The 18,574-nt window shown below is 34.0% G+C and overlaps 1 protein-coding gene and 1 pseudogene across 3 annotated transcripts in view; one reads left to right on the forward strand and one right to left on the reverse strand.

Annotated features, from left to right (window-relative positions):
* Positions 1 to 18,574, reverse strand: part of AHCTF1 (AT-hook containing transcription factor 1) — a 69,648-nt gene that overhangs the window by 29,998 nt on the left and 21,076 nt on the right. For all 3 annotated transcript variants that reach the window (XM_011360830.2, XM_023530994.1, XM_023530995.1), the window contains exons 6-18: positions 17,704 to 17,820; positions 13,915 to 13,999; positions 12,713 to 12,863; positions 11,313 to 11,445; positions 11,042 to 11,223; positions 10,577 to 10,638; positions 9,702 to 9,830; positions 6,355 to 6,445; positions 5,182 to 5,271; positions 3,325 to 3,465; positions 2,413 to 2,517; positions 1,554 to 1,647; positions 71 to 194 (exon numbers count right to left, since the gene is read on the reverse strand). In XM_011360830.2, coding sequence (XP_011359132.1) covers positions 71 to 194; positions 1,554 to 1,647; positions 2,413 to 2,517; positions 3,325 to 3,465; positions 5,182 to 5,271; positions 6,355 to 6,445; positions 9,702 to 9,830; positions 10,577 to 10,638; positions 11,042 to 11,223; positions 11,313 to 11,445; positions 12,713 to 12,863; positions 13,915 to 13,999; positions 17,704 to 17,820 — 1,504 coding nt within the window. The remainder of the gene's footprint in view (positions 1 to 70; positions 195 to 1,553; positions 1,648 to 2,412; positions 2,518 to 3,324; positions 3,466 to 5,181; positions 5,272 to 6,354; positions 6,446 to 9,701; positions 9,831 to 10,576; positions 10,639 to 11,041; positions 11,224 to 11,312; positions 11,446 to 12,712; positions 12,864 to 13,914; positions 14,000 to 17,703; positions 17,821 to 18,574) is intronic.
* LOC111740281 lies at positions 2,769 to 2,887 on the forward strand (annotated as a pseudogene).

Here is an 18,574-nt window from a genome sequence, read left to right on the forward strand (position 1 = left end):
CAGCTAAGCATACCTCCCCTCTCCCAACTTTGTAGACCCTGTAAGTGATATCATGTTATTGCAAACCTACATGCAGACTAGTAGGAGGATATTTTCCTGTGCCTCCTTTATCCCGTTTCCACAACTTCTCGACTCGATCTCCTAACTGAGAAACCATTCCATCAATCATCAAGCAATCAGAGTTCCACTTCCCTCTGCAATAAAGGCAACATTAAGGATTATTTAATATTCGTGGTAATTATTATCAAAACAATAAGCCTTAAACTCTCAAAAGGAATAATCCCAACTACCAATGGGAGAAGAGTTGAGAATAGAACCCCGTTTAGCATCACATGACAACTCCAGACATCAAGAAGCATCATGTTCGGTCATCGGCAAGCCAGTCAGTGGAGGTCAGGGCCCAGGAAAGAATGTGGTCCGGCCAGCCAAATGCCTGACAATATTCTATTTTTTACCATCTTGAGCAAATTACCAAAGAGCATGGGAGCCCTATATAGTTAAAATAATACTGCAGTTCAAAGTCGAAGAGTTATTTTTTCATTTTCACCAGCTGGTTAGTCTTTTAACCTCAGTGATTCCTTCAGAAATACATTACTGAGCACCTACAAGGTGACAGGCAAATACTGTCCCTGTTTCCACATGTAGTATTAATAACAGCAACATAAATTAACTGGGCTTTTCCTATGAGTCAGATATTTTAAGAGGTGCCTTGCATATATTACTATTTAATGTTTATACTGACTTTAGAATTTGTGACAAATAGGATTAGAAAGTTTAGCAAACCTGTTCAAGGACATACACTTAATAAGGTCCATGCTCACTATCGTAGATTAGTTATTCTAATGCACTGGATCTCAAAACTTGTCTGCATCAAATTTATAGCTTTTTAAGTACTAATTTTCAGATAATTCTAACAAAACCAGCCTGAAATCAATGTTTGTGAATCATTGTATATGCTGCTCTACAATTCTTTCATTCCAACTTGAGGAAGACTATTTAATCCAGAGGTAGGGCCAGCCTCTAAACACTACTCTTTCTTCTTCTATTCAACTTATTTATTTCAAAAGAACCAACTAGGCTAATATTCATACATTTTAAAAAAGGGAAAGATAAGGGGGGAGTGGGGGAGGGACAGCAGAAAGGAGTCCAAGCACTGAAATAAAACTGCTAATGGAAAAAATATAAAATAACTAACTGATGTTATATAGTTTTTTTTTGATGAATAGTAACTGCTTTTTGCCGAATAATTCTCAGAAAAAATATGTGCTTAAATTACAGCCATCTCTTCTAATAATTAATCATGGTAATTGTTTTACTTAGAAAATAATAAGTAGCTACACTAAAATGAAATAAAAGTTCTAAAATAAAAGTGTAACCATTAGGTCAAGGCAAACATTACAACTAAAACAGAAATGCTGGTAACAAATTCTGACACTTTACTGAGAATTCCGCCCACTTAATCATTTTGTGACATGATAAACTCTAAGAAACCTTTGACTTCTCACAGGAGAAATTTCTAAAATGTTATTTTGAAGGTTCTGGTTGTACTATACCTTGATAAATGCTCACACTTCTGTCGACGACCGGTGTAGTAGTTCTGAATTACAGGGTAGTTGTAGCATAACCTTGATAACTGCACAGCATCATCTAGATTGTTTTTTAAGAGTTGAAAAAAAAACTAGTAATATTTCCAAAAACTCCCAACAATACTTAGGTAACACACACTGATATTTTACTATGATTTTATAGTTTTTAATTTGCAGGCTTCTTAAATTTAAATAACAAAAGAATACTACACCTCCTTCATTAACAGATGCATAAATAAGAAAACCAAGTCTCTCATAAACATCTGTAACAGCAAAGATGCTAAGAGAATTAGGAAAGAAAAAGATCAACAGCAATTACACATAGAGGCAGAAGTACATTTAAAAAACATCTAATGTGTTTCCTGGAAATGCAAGAAGTTAGAGGCTTTACACGTGTATTCTAAAAAAAACTGTAAAAGTCAAATTCTCTAATTCATAGTATTGGCATGAATCATTAGATAAAAGGAGATATTTAAATGATGGCAAATAATTAGTTAATAACCATATGAAAAGAACTCTTAAAGAGAAAAAGATTGGCAAATTAAATTATAAAACCTATAGTTCTATGGACCTAAATCTCCTAGCTGATGACTGATAATCAACCCAACTTTCAGAAGCATGTTTTGTCAAATATTCTTTCCTTCTAAATGTTATTCAATCCAACTGAACATGCATGGAACACACCTGTGTGTCAGGAATGGAGTCAGGCACAGAAGCAGCAAGGTCAGGAAGAATTTAAGAAAGGAAACCAGTAACAGAATGCAACAATAAAATTACAGATTTAAGAATGTTTCAGTCAAGATTGTAGATTAAGTCAATATTTTACCTAAGCCCTCTGGTAAAAGCCCAGAATGAGAGAACCAAAGAACCACTTGTGCATATTGACAGATGAGCTGGGAAACCATATACTTATTGCTTAAGTTCACAGCACCTGTAAAGAAGAGTTAAATATCAGTTGTTTAACTTTTACTTTATCAATCATAAGTGAAAAATCAAGACACTCAAAACTTTTAAAAAATTAATTACTTGGTGATTTTTAACAATGTATATGTGTGATTTTTAACAATGTATACTCTCCAAAATGCTAAAATAAATAACTCCCTGACTAAAGTAGGCATTTTAGGTAAATATGCTTTCATCTTAGCCACACTACCATTTAACTAATTTCAGAAGTCAAAATGAGTCTATGGCCATGCCACCCTGAACAAGCCCGAGCCCATCTGATCTCGGAAGCTAAGCAGTTTTAGGCTTGGTTAGTACTTGGATGGGAGACTACCTAAGAAGACCAGGTGCTGTAGGTGTAAAAAAAAAAAAAAAAAAAGGTCAAATTGATGTACTAATATAAACTATATAGTATCATTAATATATGTTGGTCACACCAGGTCTTTAAATAAACTTTTGTTTAAACGGCAAAACAAGGAAAAAAATTACAATGACCTCTGTGAATAAAAACTTACATATGGTTTTAAAAATTTGAAATTCTACTGGAAATACACTACCTTAACAGAAATTAAGTCTAACTCCCAAATTTCCTAAGCTTATTTAAGCATGGGATCATGGTACATCTAATAACATTCTGTAGCTTTTCATAACACAGAACAAAACAAAACAAAAAGCATTTAAGAAATAATGGCCTCTTTGCACAAAGATCCATCTAAGAAACAGGGAATTTGTTCTTTCTCGAAGTCAAGACGTAAAATTTAAAAAAGCATTCATTTATATAAGACAAACAGCATACCTCTTTCAGTGATATCTTGGGCCTCTGCAGCAAAACAGCTTAAGACTGTATTAAGGTTGCTAAGAAGCAAGCTGCACTGTTGAATAGACTGTATAGTTTGTGGATCAATGAAACGACGCGAACCATCAAATAATGGTATACCTTTCAAGAATAAAATACACGATTAGTTTCAACACAGTAAATCTGAATTAAATTCACAAATACAAAATTTCTCAAATTCCTATTAACCACAGAATTCTATACATTATATATTAACGAGATTTACAAAGACAAGCTTGGAATGACAAACACTCAAGGAAACTAGAAGGGACAGATACAAATTATTATTTTTAAAAAATGTAGATTGAGGTAAGTGGTATGTGAACACAGAGGAAGGTGATATAAATCCGCCTTCGGATTCACTAGAAATCAGTTACTAAACTGAATATTAAATGCTCCTCCTTCAAATAAATTTTTTATTTTAGACCTTTTATGTGCCATGTTGTTCTGCAATTAATATTTTATAAGAACTCTTCCATCTCTAGTCTTCAAAAGTGAGACATTAAAATTAAGACTCACATAAAGACATTATAATAAAATTGCAGGTATTTACTGTAGACTCAGTTGTCCTTTCATTTCAAATTCAAAGCTGAGTTTACAAATCCTTTTTCTGGAAGGAAAAATTATTTTGGTTGCTGTTGGTAGTATCTTTTTGATAAGATTTGACTGCATTAATATTTATGTGTAATTATATTAATATTTAACATGCAATATTTAATATGTAATTGAAAACAAATATCATAACTCTAAATCCTTTTTCAAATCTATTCGCTTTACTCCAATGCATTTAAAATACATATTTTGTACTGTAATTATTTTTCGTTAAAAAAATCCCCATTGATCAATAATGAAGCTCAAGGCAGTAAAAATGGCTGTTATTACCAAGTTCAACCCTGAAATTCCACATTATGTTCAAAGCATAATAGAGGCATACAGTTTTACAAATTGAGTTAAATTATTTTTTTACATAACATGTAACTGGCCCTTAAAACATTTCCTCTCAAAAATTTTACTGATTCTGAATTATCAAGTGTTCCAGACTTCAACTGTACTAATTATTAAAATATTTAAAATTACTGACTTCATGTTTGTAGTTTCTAAGTATGCTCTAAAAATACTACAGAACCTGATATCTTCCTACACAATTTTACTGATTTAAAATTCCTCTATTAAGAATAAATTTTTTTAAAAGTCCATTTGTTCATTCATCATGACACAATAATACAAATAAAAACAAATACTCTAAATAAACTTAAATTTTACTTTCAAGTACGGGGCAACCATATGCTATCTTTAACATTATCTTTGCACTAACTGAACATAATGGGTTTTCAATATTCACATGATATCCCAAAACTCAAAGTGTACAACAGACTAATAAACAAGACTGTCAAGAAGAATAATGATTTAGCATGACTGATAACATCCATTAGAAAGATAATGAGTTTTTACCCTTCTATTCAACTTCTTTATACTAAGAAATATTTTAAATAGAAAATAAGTAGATGAGCTTCTCAGGTTAACTGGCATATTCTCCTTACTCAATCACCATCATTTTTTTTTTTAAACTCCTAAGATCAAAAGATATGTACGGTATAATTGTGAAAGTTGCTATTGTGGATCTATCGACATAGGGCCAGTTTAACAATCTATTGCAAAATCTTGGTCAAAAAATAATTGTGCCACTCTAATGTAAAAAGAAAGTTTCCTTCTGAGACTTCTATAAAGAAGATACAACTTCAAAATGATTAAAAATTATTGTTATGTACTTAAAAAATAAATCTAGATTAGTTTTAATAGTTTTAATAGAATACTTACACAGTCTGTCAAATTCCTCTTTTGTGAAAATCACTTTATTCCATGTCCATTCAAGAACAAAGCGCAAATTAGCAGCAGAATTTGGTTGTTCTTATTTGTAAAGACAAAAGAAAAAAATGATTATTATTACTACAAAAAAGAAAGAGTAACTTTTCAGTGAAGAAACCTGACAGAAACCACCCTAACCAAGCGAGCAACACAAAAGTCAGCACGAATGGAGACAAACCGGCATTTTTCTCAGTGCAGCACATGGAGCACTGCCGTGAAAAATGTAAAAGCTGAACCTAATCGTGAGGAAAGATCAACAAACAAATGAAAGGCAGCCTACGAAATAAAAGGGTTATATTCTTTAAAAATGTCAATTTCTTTTAAAAGACAAGGCTTAGGAATTATACCAAATTAAGAGAGATTAAAAAGATAAGAAAACTAAATATAATATATATTCTGAATTGAATTTTAGATTCCCCTCTATAAAAATGCTATAAAGGACATTACTAGGTCAGTTAGGGAGATTCCACTAAGTTCTACAGATTTGATAATGGCATGTTATCAATGTTAATGTCTTGATTTTTATAGCTGCAAAGTAGTTTTGTTAAGGGAACATCCATATCCTTAGAAAGAAATAACAGTGAAATACTTATGGGTAAAAAAGCATGATGTCCTGAGCTTATACTCAAATGGTTCAGAATAGTACCGCGTGTGTGTAGGGTATTAGTAAAGAATCAGAATGATACAGACAACTTGGATGGATCCCAGAGAGTTTTCCTGAGTGAAAAAGAGCCAATCCCAAAAGGTTACATGTTGTATAATCCCGTTTATGAACACTTTTGAAATGACAAAATCATAGAAATAGAGGATGATGACTGCCAAGGGGTAGGGATGGGGGCGGGGAGGAGGCAGTGATTGCCAGGAGGTAAGGATGTGGCTATAAAAGGGCAACATGAGGGACTCTAATTGTGATACTGTATTAGAGTTTTGCCAGATCTTACCACTGGGGTGGGGGCAGAGGGATGTGATAGGGTACACAAGATCTCTCTATACCTAACAACTGCACTGTAACTGCATGTGAATCTACAAATATGTACAAATGAAGTTTGACTTATCCCCTTCCCCAAATAACGAATCGATGATTTAAAAAATATAACAGTAATTTGTTAAAAATCATAATCTTACCTTCTGTTATCCAACTTTTGATGCATCCAGTCAAAAGTCCCAGGGAACTTGTATGGATTGCTGCTGACAATATAGCTTCTAACTGTTCTTCCTAAATCATGCAAAAAAAAGGGGGCGGGAAGGAAAAATTAAATGATAAGAAAGGTTATGTGATCACAGACTCGAGGTAGCAAGTTCTAGTTCAGAATATAAAAGTTTAAGGGTTTAAAAACATCAGACTCACTGTGATGGCTATATACAACCATACAGTAACGCACGTTGGTGATGTGCGTTAAAACTGGAATCTTCATTCACTGCTGGCGGGAATGTAAAATAGTAAAGCCCACTTTGGAAAACAGTCTGGTAGCTCCTCAAAATCAAAATTATATAACCCAGCAATTCCACATCTAGGTACACGGCTAAGAGAAATGACACATGTCCACACAAAAACTCTATGAAGCAGTGTTATTCATAATAACCAAAACCTGCCCATCAACTGAATGGATAAATAAAATGTGGGATACTCATACAGTAGAATATTATACAGCCATATAATGGAAAGAACTGATACATGCTACAACACAAATGAACCTTGAAAACATTAAACTAAGTCAAAGAAACCAGTCATAAAAGGCCATGTTATTTTATTCCATTTATATGAAATGTCTAGAACAAGTAAATCTATAAAGCCAAAAGTAGATTAGTGGTTACAAAAGGCTGGGGGAGGGCAGGAAGAGAAAGAGGTGACTGCTAATAGGTACGTGATTTTTTGGGAAGTGATGAAAATGTTCTAAAACTGAATGTGGTGACAGTTACACAACTCCATGAATATACTAAAAGCCACTGAATTACATACCTTAAATAGGTGAATTGTATAAATATATATGAATTATATATCAACAAAGCTGTTATTTTAAAAATTATGTGAAAAAAGTTTAAGTCATCAAGGACAAAGAAAGAGAAGGCATCATAAGACAGTTCAACAAAATTTTTGAAAAGCAGTAATTAATAGAGAAAAGGTGGCTTATTTAGCAGTGTGAAGGAAACCACATCCTAAAGTCCTCATAGAGGTGAACTATAGATGAGAACAGTTTAGCTCTCAAAATCCTATCAGGCTGAATTCTTGGAGAAACCAGGTAGAGCAAAGTGGGAGAAAAGGGTGGTTAAATGTGGGACTGAAAACAGGCGACAGGTTAAAACTCAGTATATGGAACAGACAGTGCTACCCTTCTGTCACCCTGCAGCAAAGAACTGTGGAGGCCGGCCTGGTAGCTCTTTGGAAAAACTGAATGGCTCCGGAAAATACCTGGGGTTTCCCTACTGACATGATGCACATCTAGTCTCTCATCCTAAAGGATGCCTCCAGGTGAATGCTACACACACAAAACAGTTTATAATCTGTTACTGACTCACTATACATACAAAGAGACCACTAAGGACCACCAAACATTCAAGGATAGCCATTGACATCAAAAAGACAATAATAAAAATGACTTCAGAGAAAATAGAGATAATGAAGGGAACTAAAATAAAACTTTAAACATACACAGACGATATCTCATCCATGAGACAGATTACTATGAAGAAAGAATGATCAAATAAGAACTCATAGAAATTTGAAATCGGATCCAAATTTTGAAAAATCTAATATAAAAAAAGAAAGATGATGAAGAAATCTCCCAAAGTAGAACCAGAAGCAAAACAGACAGACACGGTTGGAAAGTAAAGATAAACTGAAAGATCAACTCAGGATAGTCAACGTCTGCCTAAAGCAGTTCCACAAAGAACAAAAGCAAATTAAGAAAAGGTTAGGTTGTGGGAATGACAGCCTAGGCAATGTGCATTTTTTTTTTAAAAAAAAGGCAACTTGAAAATGCCAGGAAAAAAAAAAACAAGTTACATGAGGACAAAAGTTAGTACAGATCACTACATAACTACATAGTGAATAATATTTACACATGTAGAGTACAAAAGGAGAGGAAAAAGGGAAAGGAAAAAAATCTCCTGATGATAGTAATTGAATATTTCTTTTTATTTCTATGAAATTAACTATTAAATGCCGACTGTAGGTATTAAACCATAAGCAACAATATTTACATTTCATCTGATGTTTAAAAGCTTTTCCCACCAATTTATCATGTTGCATATCTGTAATTATTCAAATAAACACTACTTGGGCAGAAAGTTAACAAAACCTTTCTGGTTTTGGTTTTTCTTTTATGTATTTTATTTTTATTTTTCAATCACAGTTGACATTCAATATTATTTTATATTAGTTTCAGGTGTATCGCACAGTGGTTAGGCATTTATGTAACTTATGAAATGATCCTCCCCGGATAACTAGCACCCACCCGGCACCATATACAGATATTAGAACATCATGGACTACATTCTCTATGCTGTACTTCACATCTCCTTGGCTAGTTCATAACTGTCAATTTGTACTTCTTAATCCCTTCGCCTTTTTCACCCATCCCAAAACATTTTCTCTTCTCCCATGGAAAAATGACCTAGGGTTGGTTTACTTTCTTCTACCATATTTTAGTAGCAAATACTGAGTTAAAATAAATGTGAACCATGAGCGGTCACCAGGCAACACTGCTTATTGTAAGATAATGTCTCCTGATCGTTAAAACATATTGGGACTAGAAAAACTGTGAGTGGATTATATTCATGAGGAAGTTAAGATTTCGGCTTCCATGACCTCTGAGTCCTATAACTGTCTTGTTTTGTGGGAAATCAGAACTTTCACTAAAAGGCTTTCACAAGATACTTGTTTCTTTAGAGCAGTGGTTCCCAAAACACTACATCAGAGTCACATCAAGGGCTTATTAAAACACAGATTGCTGGGCTCCATTCTTGGAGTTTCTTTCTTTAAATTTATTTATTTAAATTAGTTTCAAGTACATTGGTTATGGAGTTTCTGATTCAGTAGCTCTAGGGTAGGAACCCAAAACCTGCATTTCTAACAAGTTCCCAGTGAAGCTGATAGCAGGGACCATACTTTGTTGCTACAGACCATGAGATTTCCCTAATATGGTTTCCACTCATGTGGTCTTGTTCTCTTGCACCTACACAGGTCTCTGTGGGGCTGGAATGGCCCCTAGACAGCTATAACAACTTCTACTCATGACATGCCTGTGCAGACATGTGTTTCATGTCCTTTATCAGTCTATACAGCTAAGCGAACCTAGTGCCAAGTTATGGCTTATTGGGTCCTGGGAATATGAATTTTAAGTCAAAGCCAAAACTATAGCTACTATCATGCAGAGTGAGCTTTATACTAAACTTTTGTAGAGATTATCTAATAGATTTTTATAATAATAGATAGTAACTCATCCAAAAAAAAGAGTTAAAAATCATCTAACCTGACTTAAACTGGAAGGCTGAATATCCATAAGTCTTGGTGAGAGAAGGCCAGCCACAAGACATCGATTATAACCATCGGGAATGGCTTCATTGAGAGATGGTCCTGATTTCTTTAAAAAAGTCAAAGTCTGTAAAAGATTGATTAGTAAGATATTAAATTTAAGAATATGTAAAAACTCATTTCCCTGCTTTACACTAAACATTCTGAATAAACCACTGAAATGAAAATTGGGGAGGACTACATTTCTGTACTTCTTATAGGAAAACGGTTTATAGCTTCTTAAGCTAAACCGATGCTTACTAGTTACAAATAATACTAGTGATGAGTACTGCAGATAGTTTATGTTTTCCTTCTCTAAAGCTTATAGACTTGGTAACAGATCTTAACTTGACACAGAGACAAAAAAAAAAAACCCTGTAGTTTATTTCTCTTGGTCTAATGTAAAAGCTATCAAAAATGAAGTATAAATATGGTGTTTTTTCTACATCTAGCTAATTATCAATGAAAAGGTCTGTCGATGTTTTCTTGGAAAAGTATTTTTCAACATATAATCATCACTCACTCTGTGCCAAGCACTGTACGACAGTGCTAGGTACCTTATTTGCAAAACTTCATTTTTTCATAAGCTTTCTAAGAAAGAGGAAAGGATAAAAGGGGATGTGGTTAAGGCAATGACCCACTTCACTCTTTTCCTTGGAGTACAAGTAGCTAACATCCACAGAAAGCTGCTAAAAACATCCCAATACCTCTCATTAACCTAGAAGAAATCACCATTTTAACCAAAACAGTAGTTTACATAATTAACACTAAAGTTTAAATCCATCGTCTGACTTGAATTCAATAAGAAACACTGTTTACTGTGTTTTTACCTACCTCCTTCTGAAAGCCAGTACAAGTTATATGAACAACTCCTGAGTTTAACAAACAAGTGGCATCTAAAAAAAAAGATTTAAAAAAAATCCGCTTACATATTACATTTGAGATGGCATTAATACAACAAAATTTTCTTAACACATTGCTAGGCAAGGTATCAAATTATTACATGTAATACATTTTAAAATAATTTTTCCAGGTATTTCTAGTTTAACAAGATACCAAACCTCATCACAAATGCATTAAATGTGAAATATTTAATCTCTTCTAGCAAACAAGTGATTAATTTCTTTATAAAACACATTGGTGTTAAATTTCTCCTGTATGTATATTAATTTCCTAAGTTATCCATACATTAACTGACAATGACAGATAATACTATATACATATACGCACATAAATATCCACACATACATATTCTTGCATGTTATTTTTCTCATAAGGTAATGTTAAAAAAGTACATACCAAAATTATAGGTACTTGGGTAAAAAAACTGCTCAGGAGGTGGATATGAAGGAGGAACTCCTCGACTTAAACTTCTCTCATGTACTAATATATCCAAGATGTAATGTGGAGAAGTCCTACTTACAACAGAATCCAGTGACCAAAATGCAAAATAAGAGCAATTATGTAGATATTCTCCCGACCTAAAAGAAATTTTTACAAACTTATTAAGTCACTGAACTGCTACATATACAAATACAGAGGGGTGGGAGGGGGAGAGAATATATCATACCTTAACGAATCTGGCATTTGTGCATGATACCAACGATTTATGTCAAAAAGCCCCAAATATATAGAAGGCTTTCCTTGTCCATATATATTCACTTGCCAGGTAAAGACTGAAACACTGGTGTCAGGAGACAGAACTTAAGAAAAAAGATATTTTTTAAAATAGAATAATCTCAAAATAAAATCCCACAAATAAAAGTACAGCAAATAAATTCATATATGATTTGTTAAAACACAATTCTATCATTTATTCTATAAGAAGAGATATTCACTTGTATCTTTGCTATTTTTCTATTTTAAGACCTTATTAAAAAGAACTCATCAGAAAAGTTATATCCTGGTTCGTTTTCAGTTAACACTTTGGCAACTTTGAGGTATTGGAGGTAGAAAGTAGAAAATGAATGGTTCATAGATAGTACCAGAGACTATCAATATTTAAAATGGATGTCTTTAGGCCTTAAAGCTTGGAGCTTAATTCTGTAAAGGAATTCTGGTTGAGAAGGACTGACTTAGTTATATATGAAAAAGGGCGGGGCGGGGGGGGAAGAAAAGTACTTGAGTAGTGGCTATGGAACTGAAAGACAGGAACCTAGAGACATCAACAGAAAGAGAGAGGAAAGTAAAATTATGAGACAGATTCATGGGAAATATAAAAAGGAACATGCAAGTGGGGAAGAAGAGAGTTTGGTGAGATTTTGACATGTTCAGCTGGATGTGAAAACTGGATCACTAACACAGATGTGGAGACTAGGACAGAGACATCTTGTGTGGATGAGCTAAGAGAATGAATCTCGATAAGAACACAAACAGTCAGAACTCTAGTGAGCGCTCCCAGAACTGAACGAACCTATCACATTAGCACATGTACTCCTCACACCCACTCTTTACAAAAGGTATAAATGTATTATGTCACTCACAGATGGGGAAAGAGGATCAGAAATATTAAATCATTTGTCAAAGGTCACAACTAGTGACAGAGCTGGGATGAATTCATGTTGGATTCATGTTGTGATTCCAGGAAGAAGGAATCACACTAAAGGAGGCAGAGAAAATATTCAAGGCAACCAAAGCATGTTTGCAATATGTGTCTCAAAAAATACACAGAGAAAAACATTATTCAGAGACTATCTATACTGGTAAAAATGAGACCTCATTTCTGTTTGTGTTTTGAGACCTGGATTAAAATACAAGGATTCTTCATTTCCTTAATCTGTTCAATTCTTGAGTTCTACTTAACAATCTGAAGAACAAGAAATACCCAATATTTCACACAGACCTAGATAAATTCCATATTCAGTATTCCACTTTTTTATTGCCAGGAGTGTACACTCTAGAAACCAGTATCTGTCATAAATTTTAAATCAAGCATTTACATGATATATAGTAAGAATATTTTTAACTAACCTTCACTTGTGCCTTCCTCCCTGTCACCATGAGATCGAAATTTCTCTATACTCTGGCATCCCAACAACTTGGTATTATTAGTCTGTCCCCTCAAAGGAAACATGCCACCTGTAAGGTCCAGTGTGTATCTTTCTTCACAGTACTCTAACCCCTGAAATATAAAATGTGCAAAAATCTTTATCTTAATAAGATTCTAAGCAAAAAGTCAGTCTAAAATTAAATGTTCTCTAAATTTAAAGATTTCTTACACAAAACAAAGAGAACAAACAAAAATTAAAGAGAACATGTCACTGATAAAGGCTCTAAAATTTTATAAAGCATAAAACACAGATAAAACGCTAGATTTAGTCTCAAAAGTAATTACCAATAAATTTTCTAAAGCTGATATCAAGCATGGGAACCTTCACGCACCACTGGTTGGAGTGTAAACTGGACTAACCATTAACATTATATATACACATACTCTAGGCCAGCAAACCTACACCTGTGTTCTCATTGAAATCCTTAAATTTTTTTTGCTTAAATGTGTGATGCTTGCCGCTGTCCTTAGTTCACAAGTGGTGCCAGCAGAAGCACGTGTAAAAAAAAAAAGAGAGAGAATCAGAAAAAGATTTATAAAACTTTCCCTAGAAAAATTAGTAATCATAAAAATGCTCCATATAATTCAAGGACTCATGGATTCCCATCCCTGTAACCTCAAACACGAGGTTAAGAAAGTCTGTTCTAGAAAATAGAAAATGAGGGTTGACCAAATATGGCTATGAGCAACAGCACCCCAATATTTCTTCAAGAATTCATCTAGAAAAAGTCGTCTGAAAGACCAGATGCATTTACCCTCTTTTACAATTAATTGTTAAGGGGAAAGACTGTTTATAAAGTCACTGTTGGTTTATTGCTTGATATGCTAGAGCAACAAAGCAGGGTTATTTTTCTTGGGTACCAATTAGGCCACAAGCTTCAGTTTTGTCCAATCCCCTTATTTTAGAGGAAAGTAATACCTGAAGAAGTTAATAGTGTCACCTTGATAAAACAGCTAGTCTCCTAATCCCTAATCTAATACTTTTTCCATTATATTATGAATACAGTATTAACTTAAATATAAGAATAACTTTTCAATATCTGAATATCTAAAAACAGACTTAAAACAGGTAAATAATGAATGAAGTGGTAACATGAAGCTCTATCACCATTACACCATTTACCTCATATAAGGTTTGTCCTGATGCCGAACACTTTCTATCACCAAAGGCCAGCTGAAGCAGATGTAAACTCAAAACATCACCTTCCCTGAAAGAAACAGAAATTACCTAAATATCATATTAATACATTAAGCATTTCTTACTATCCAAATAAACTTAGTATGCATACAATATTAAGTGCATGTGACAAAACTAAGCTCACTGTGAAGAATTCAGTTTTATTTGGCTGATATCAAAAAATGCAATCCTTTGAAACAAAAACAGATTTTTAATCTTTTATTGATTTTAGTTAACTTAAGCTGATGTTGTCTGCATATGTTAGGTGACACCTTATGTAGCAGAGACTATAACTAGTTGCTTAGTATTCCTTCTCTCCTTCTTTAACAGGTATGCTTTAGTTAGACACAGGGCTGCCTAAAATATACTATATTTCCCAGCTTCCTTTGCGGCTAGGTACAAGAGGCCCAAGTTTCGGCCAATAGGATGTAACCGGAATTATCCTATGGCAACTACATAAAAACCTTCTTCAAGGTTTTTTGCTTTGCTCCTTGTCCTTTTGCTCATTCTTCCTGATCCCCTCCTTCATATTGTGAGGCTTCTACCTAGAAAGATGTTGTCCTGCACCATGAAGATGAGGGCATTACGGAAAGGATATAAAGCAAAGATAACAAATAAACTCTGCACTGCTCAAGTACAGAATGCAGTAAATATTAAGAGTACAGATTTCTAAGCCACACTGTCTGAATTTGAAATCTTATTCTTACTGGCAGATCTTTCTTAAAACATTTTTTACTTGGCTTCCAGGATACCACACTCTCCTAATGTTCCTCATACTACACTATCCTTAGTTCTCTGCTGGCTCTTCTGCCCTCTTATTCTCAATCTCCAATTATCTCTAAATACAGAAAGTTTCTAAAGCTCAGTTCCCAGCTCTCTTCTCTGGCTATTCTCATTCTCTCTGAGGCCAGTACTCAACTGATTGCTTATTATTTGAATCACCAGAGAAGCTTTGAAAAAAATACTAACGCTGAGGGCCTACCATCAGAAATTGAGTTAACTGGTCTAGAGTAGCCAGACCATATTCAAAAACCTACCTCAGCAGCGTCTACAGGGCCCTACAAAAACTCATTCTACTTGTCTGGCTTCATCTACGACTACTCCGCACTCTACCCTTGCTGGCCTTGCTTTTCTCTGAGACGTTTTACTATGGCCTTTGTATTCTTTCCCCCAGATCTTCCCATGGCTCTCCCCACTACCTGCCCTGACAGACTTCATTTAAATCTCCCTAACTATACTACCTAAAATAGCAGTTTCCTACTTTACTACACTACGTATCTCCTTTCCCAGCTTTATTTTTCTGTATCACTATTTGAAATTATATTAGATATATGTTCTAGTATATTTATTTACTATGTCTTCCTCACTGAAATGCAAAATCTAGAACAAATTTGTCTTCTGCATCTCTACGTTCTAAAGAACAGTTACTAGCACACAGTAGATGCCCAATAATTTTGTTGAATGAATAAATACATGGACACAAAGCAAAGACTGCCTCTAAAAGACCAAATACTAAACAGGATAAACTGAATACAACCAACATTAAAGGGAAAAATAAAAGTCGGTTTTTTCATTCACTTTTCCATTACTATAAAACTAAATGTGGCTTTAATTATAATTGATTAGCACTATGGCAACAATTTAAGATCTATACTCATGAAATTTTGTAGTGGTATAATCACTCTACAGTGATTCTTTTTTTCCTATTATTTTGTTCAAACTATCACTGTGGTGGGGATGGGGGAGAGAAAGACCACATCATCTGTCTTTCTTATTTAAACTTATCATCTAAATTGACATTATTTTAATTATAATAAGAATAAGGTGCTGGGAGATTCAATGACCAGGGGGATGGAAGAAGAGACTTTGTTATATTACACACCTTTGTAAAATAAGAGACTAATCTAAGAATGATTTAAATAGAGTTCCTGATGTGTATATATGTACTATTTATATATGTGAATATATGCTGCTTATATACACATATAAACAAATGTAAATAATTTTGTATACAATTTACGGGAGTTCACTATGTAGACTGCCCTATGTCTACCCACAGACCACAGGTCAGGAATCCTGCTTTAAATCATATTACATACAAATACATACTAATATATATCATAGCCTTCATCAGATTCTCAGGGAGGTGCCTAACATAATTTAAGGATCCTAAACAAAGATTAGAAGTCCACAAAAATACCATTCTCAAAAAAATATCTAACATTAATAGTACTGACAAATGCAACATAAAAAATAATCTATATTATAAATTAAATTAACCTCGCCCTATTAAAAGACAATTTAGAGTCCTAGAAAGTGGTTTAAAAATCCTTAGAGAATTGTTCCCATGTGTCAATTACTCAATGTGTTGTGGATAATGAAGATAACTAAATATGAGGCCATCGCTATAAGAAAAACAGAAAACACAGTTTTGTCTATATTTCAAACTATGATTCATTTGTGCTTGGAATGCATACTCTGAAAACTACTTCAAAAAAGGACTAAAGGAAGTGCATATAGTTCACAAGAACTTTAGGAGAAAAAAATCAGGAGTAGAGAAAGTTGAGATAGCTTCATGATTTTAAGGACAGAGTGAGCATCACTTATAACTTTAAGAGGGAACCCCTCTAGACTTTTGTGTGGGAATTTAGAAAAAGGAAAAAAAAAATCCACACAAAGAATAAATTTATAGAACTTACCATCCCAAGAGACAGTATTAGAAGGAAAAATAAATGAAATAAAAAAACTGTCTAGATAAACATGCCCCTTCATTCCTTACCACACACAGCCTTCACAAGGCTCATTCTTTACTGCTGCTGGCCCACATTATACTTGGGTGGAAATATGGATTTGACTCAATGAGGAGTATCCCAACAGCTGTCTCTATATTTTCATTTCAGTTTTTCTCCAGAGTTGACAAATTTCCTAAGTGGCAAATTGTTTCCTCATTGACTTACTACAATGTAAGGCAAAACAAAACCTCAAAGTGGGAACATCTAATACAAAAACCCAAACTGATCAAAATTCAAGTACTTAAAATCTAAGGTAGGATGGGTCTTGGGAAGAGAAAGTACTGACTGGAAGCCATGAGTTCTCAAGATCAAGGCATTTATACCACCAACATAATTGTTTCAGTGATCATCAAAGACCTAAATACCAAAGGAAAAATAAGAGAAAATCAATTGTTACGCTATTCTAGCACTGGAATCGAACAAGCTTAACCAGTCAGAAATTAAACTGAAAAGAAATATTTCTCACTAGTTGTAGTCGGAACGAAATTAGAGCTTATGACACAGGGGAAATTAACCAAATAATTCCTAAAAATATACTGTAAATGCAAGTAGAAAGACTAGAAAACACAGGGATAAATAAAAATGAGCAGCATACAAACAAATAGAAAAAATAAGATTATAAAAGAGAAAAGACGTTCTATGAAAGAACGTGGAAGGCCATAAAAATTGCCTAATGTATTAAGAGGTTGCCTAACTCACCTGTGTTGGCTTACTCTTTGAAATAACATTGAAACAAGTCAAGCAAGCAGTTTCTTCTCCCTGATATCTTAAGATTACTCGAACAATCATTTAACTTTAAAATCATTTCAACTACGATTTACTAATTCATTAAATTATGTTGCTTTCACTAAAAGGGACAACATAGTACAAAGCTTTCCTAAAGCAATTAATTACTGCTCCATTTTTGACAAATATTTTTAAAAACCACATGTATCACACTTACCCATCTTGTGTAGACTGAACAGCCCACAAGTAACAGCAATTACGAGGATCATTCTCAGGTTCCTGGAAAGTGACAGCATATACAGGAACTCTCCCACCTTCCAATTGTGTGTAGTATCTATAAAAGGCACAAAAATTAATACACTTCATACTTTCAAGTTATAACTTCATGAAAAAGGAAGAAAGTGCCTCAATGTAAGAATATGAGTTAGAGCAATTACTGTTTATATGATCTTACCTTAAAAAACAAGCAGGGTACAAAATATCAAGACAATGGGCATAGCAGCCATCTCCCAGGGAGAACTCGGAAGGGTTAAAATAACTAAAGCACATGTACATATGTATAAGTGAACTAGTCCTCCCAGTCATATAAATGTATGCCACTGCTCCCCAGTAAGAAGTACCCTAGAAAGAGATGAAATACTGGCCACGACACTCCATATCAGCTGTTTGGGTTTAGAGTCAGTTTCCTCATTACTATCAGAATGAGTTAGAATCTAAAGTGTTCCCATAAACACTTTAAAAGTGCAATTAGCCAAAAGATGACAGTGCTAGAGAAAACACTGTAGAAGCCAGGTTTTCCAGGTACTCCCTTAGTAACAATTTAGACACGAGCATGTAAAAGAGGATCAGCAAAGAGAGCTGAAATGGACTTCCCATAGGGAGCTACTAGGGAATAGCATCACCACTTTATCACTGGGACTTTGCAGAGAAATTTGACTTTGAGGAAGTGCAAGGATAGTCATTGTTTACCTAAGAGATTTCTAACACTCTAATATCATCAAAGAACCCAACAATAAGAAATGAGCCTGGTGTGAGATGAGAGAATCTTGTTATTTTTCATCTCTCTTTCCTTCATGTCATTTATTACC

The sequence above is a fragment of the Pteropus vampyrus genome, unplaced genomic scaffold (assembly GCF_000151845.1).
Source record: "Pteropus vampyrus isolate Shadow unplaced genomic scaffold, Pvam_2.0 Scaffold60, whole genome shotgun sequence".
Taxonomy (NCBI): domain Eukaryota; kingdom Metazoa; phylum Chordata; class Mammalia; order Chiroptera; family Pteropodidae; genus Pteropus; species Pteropus vampyrus.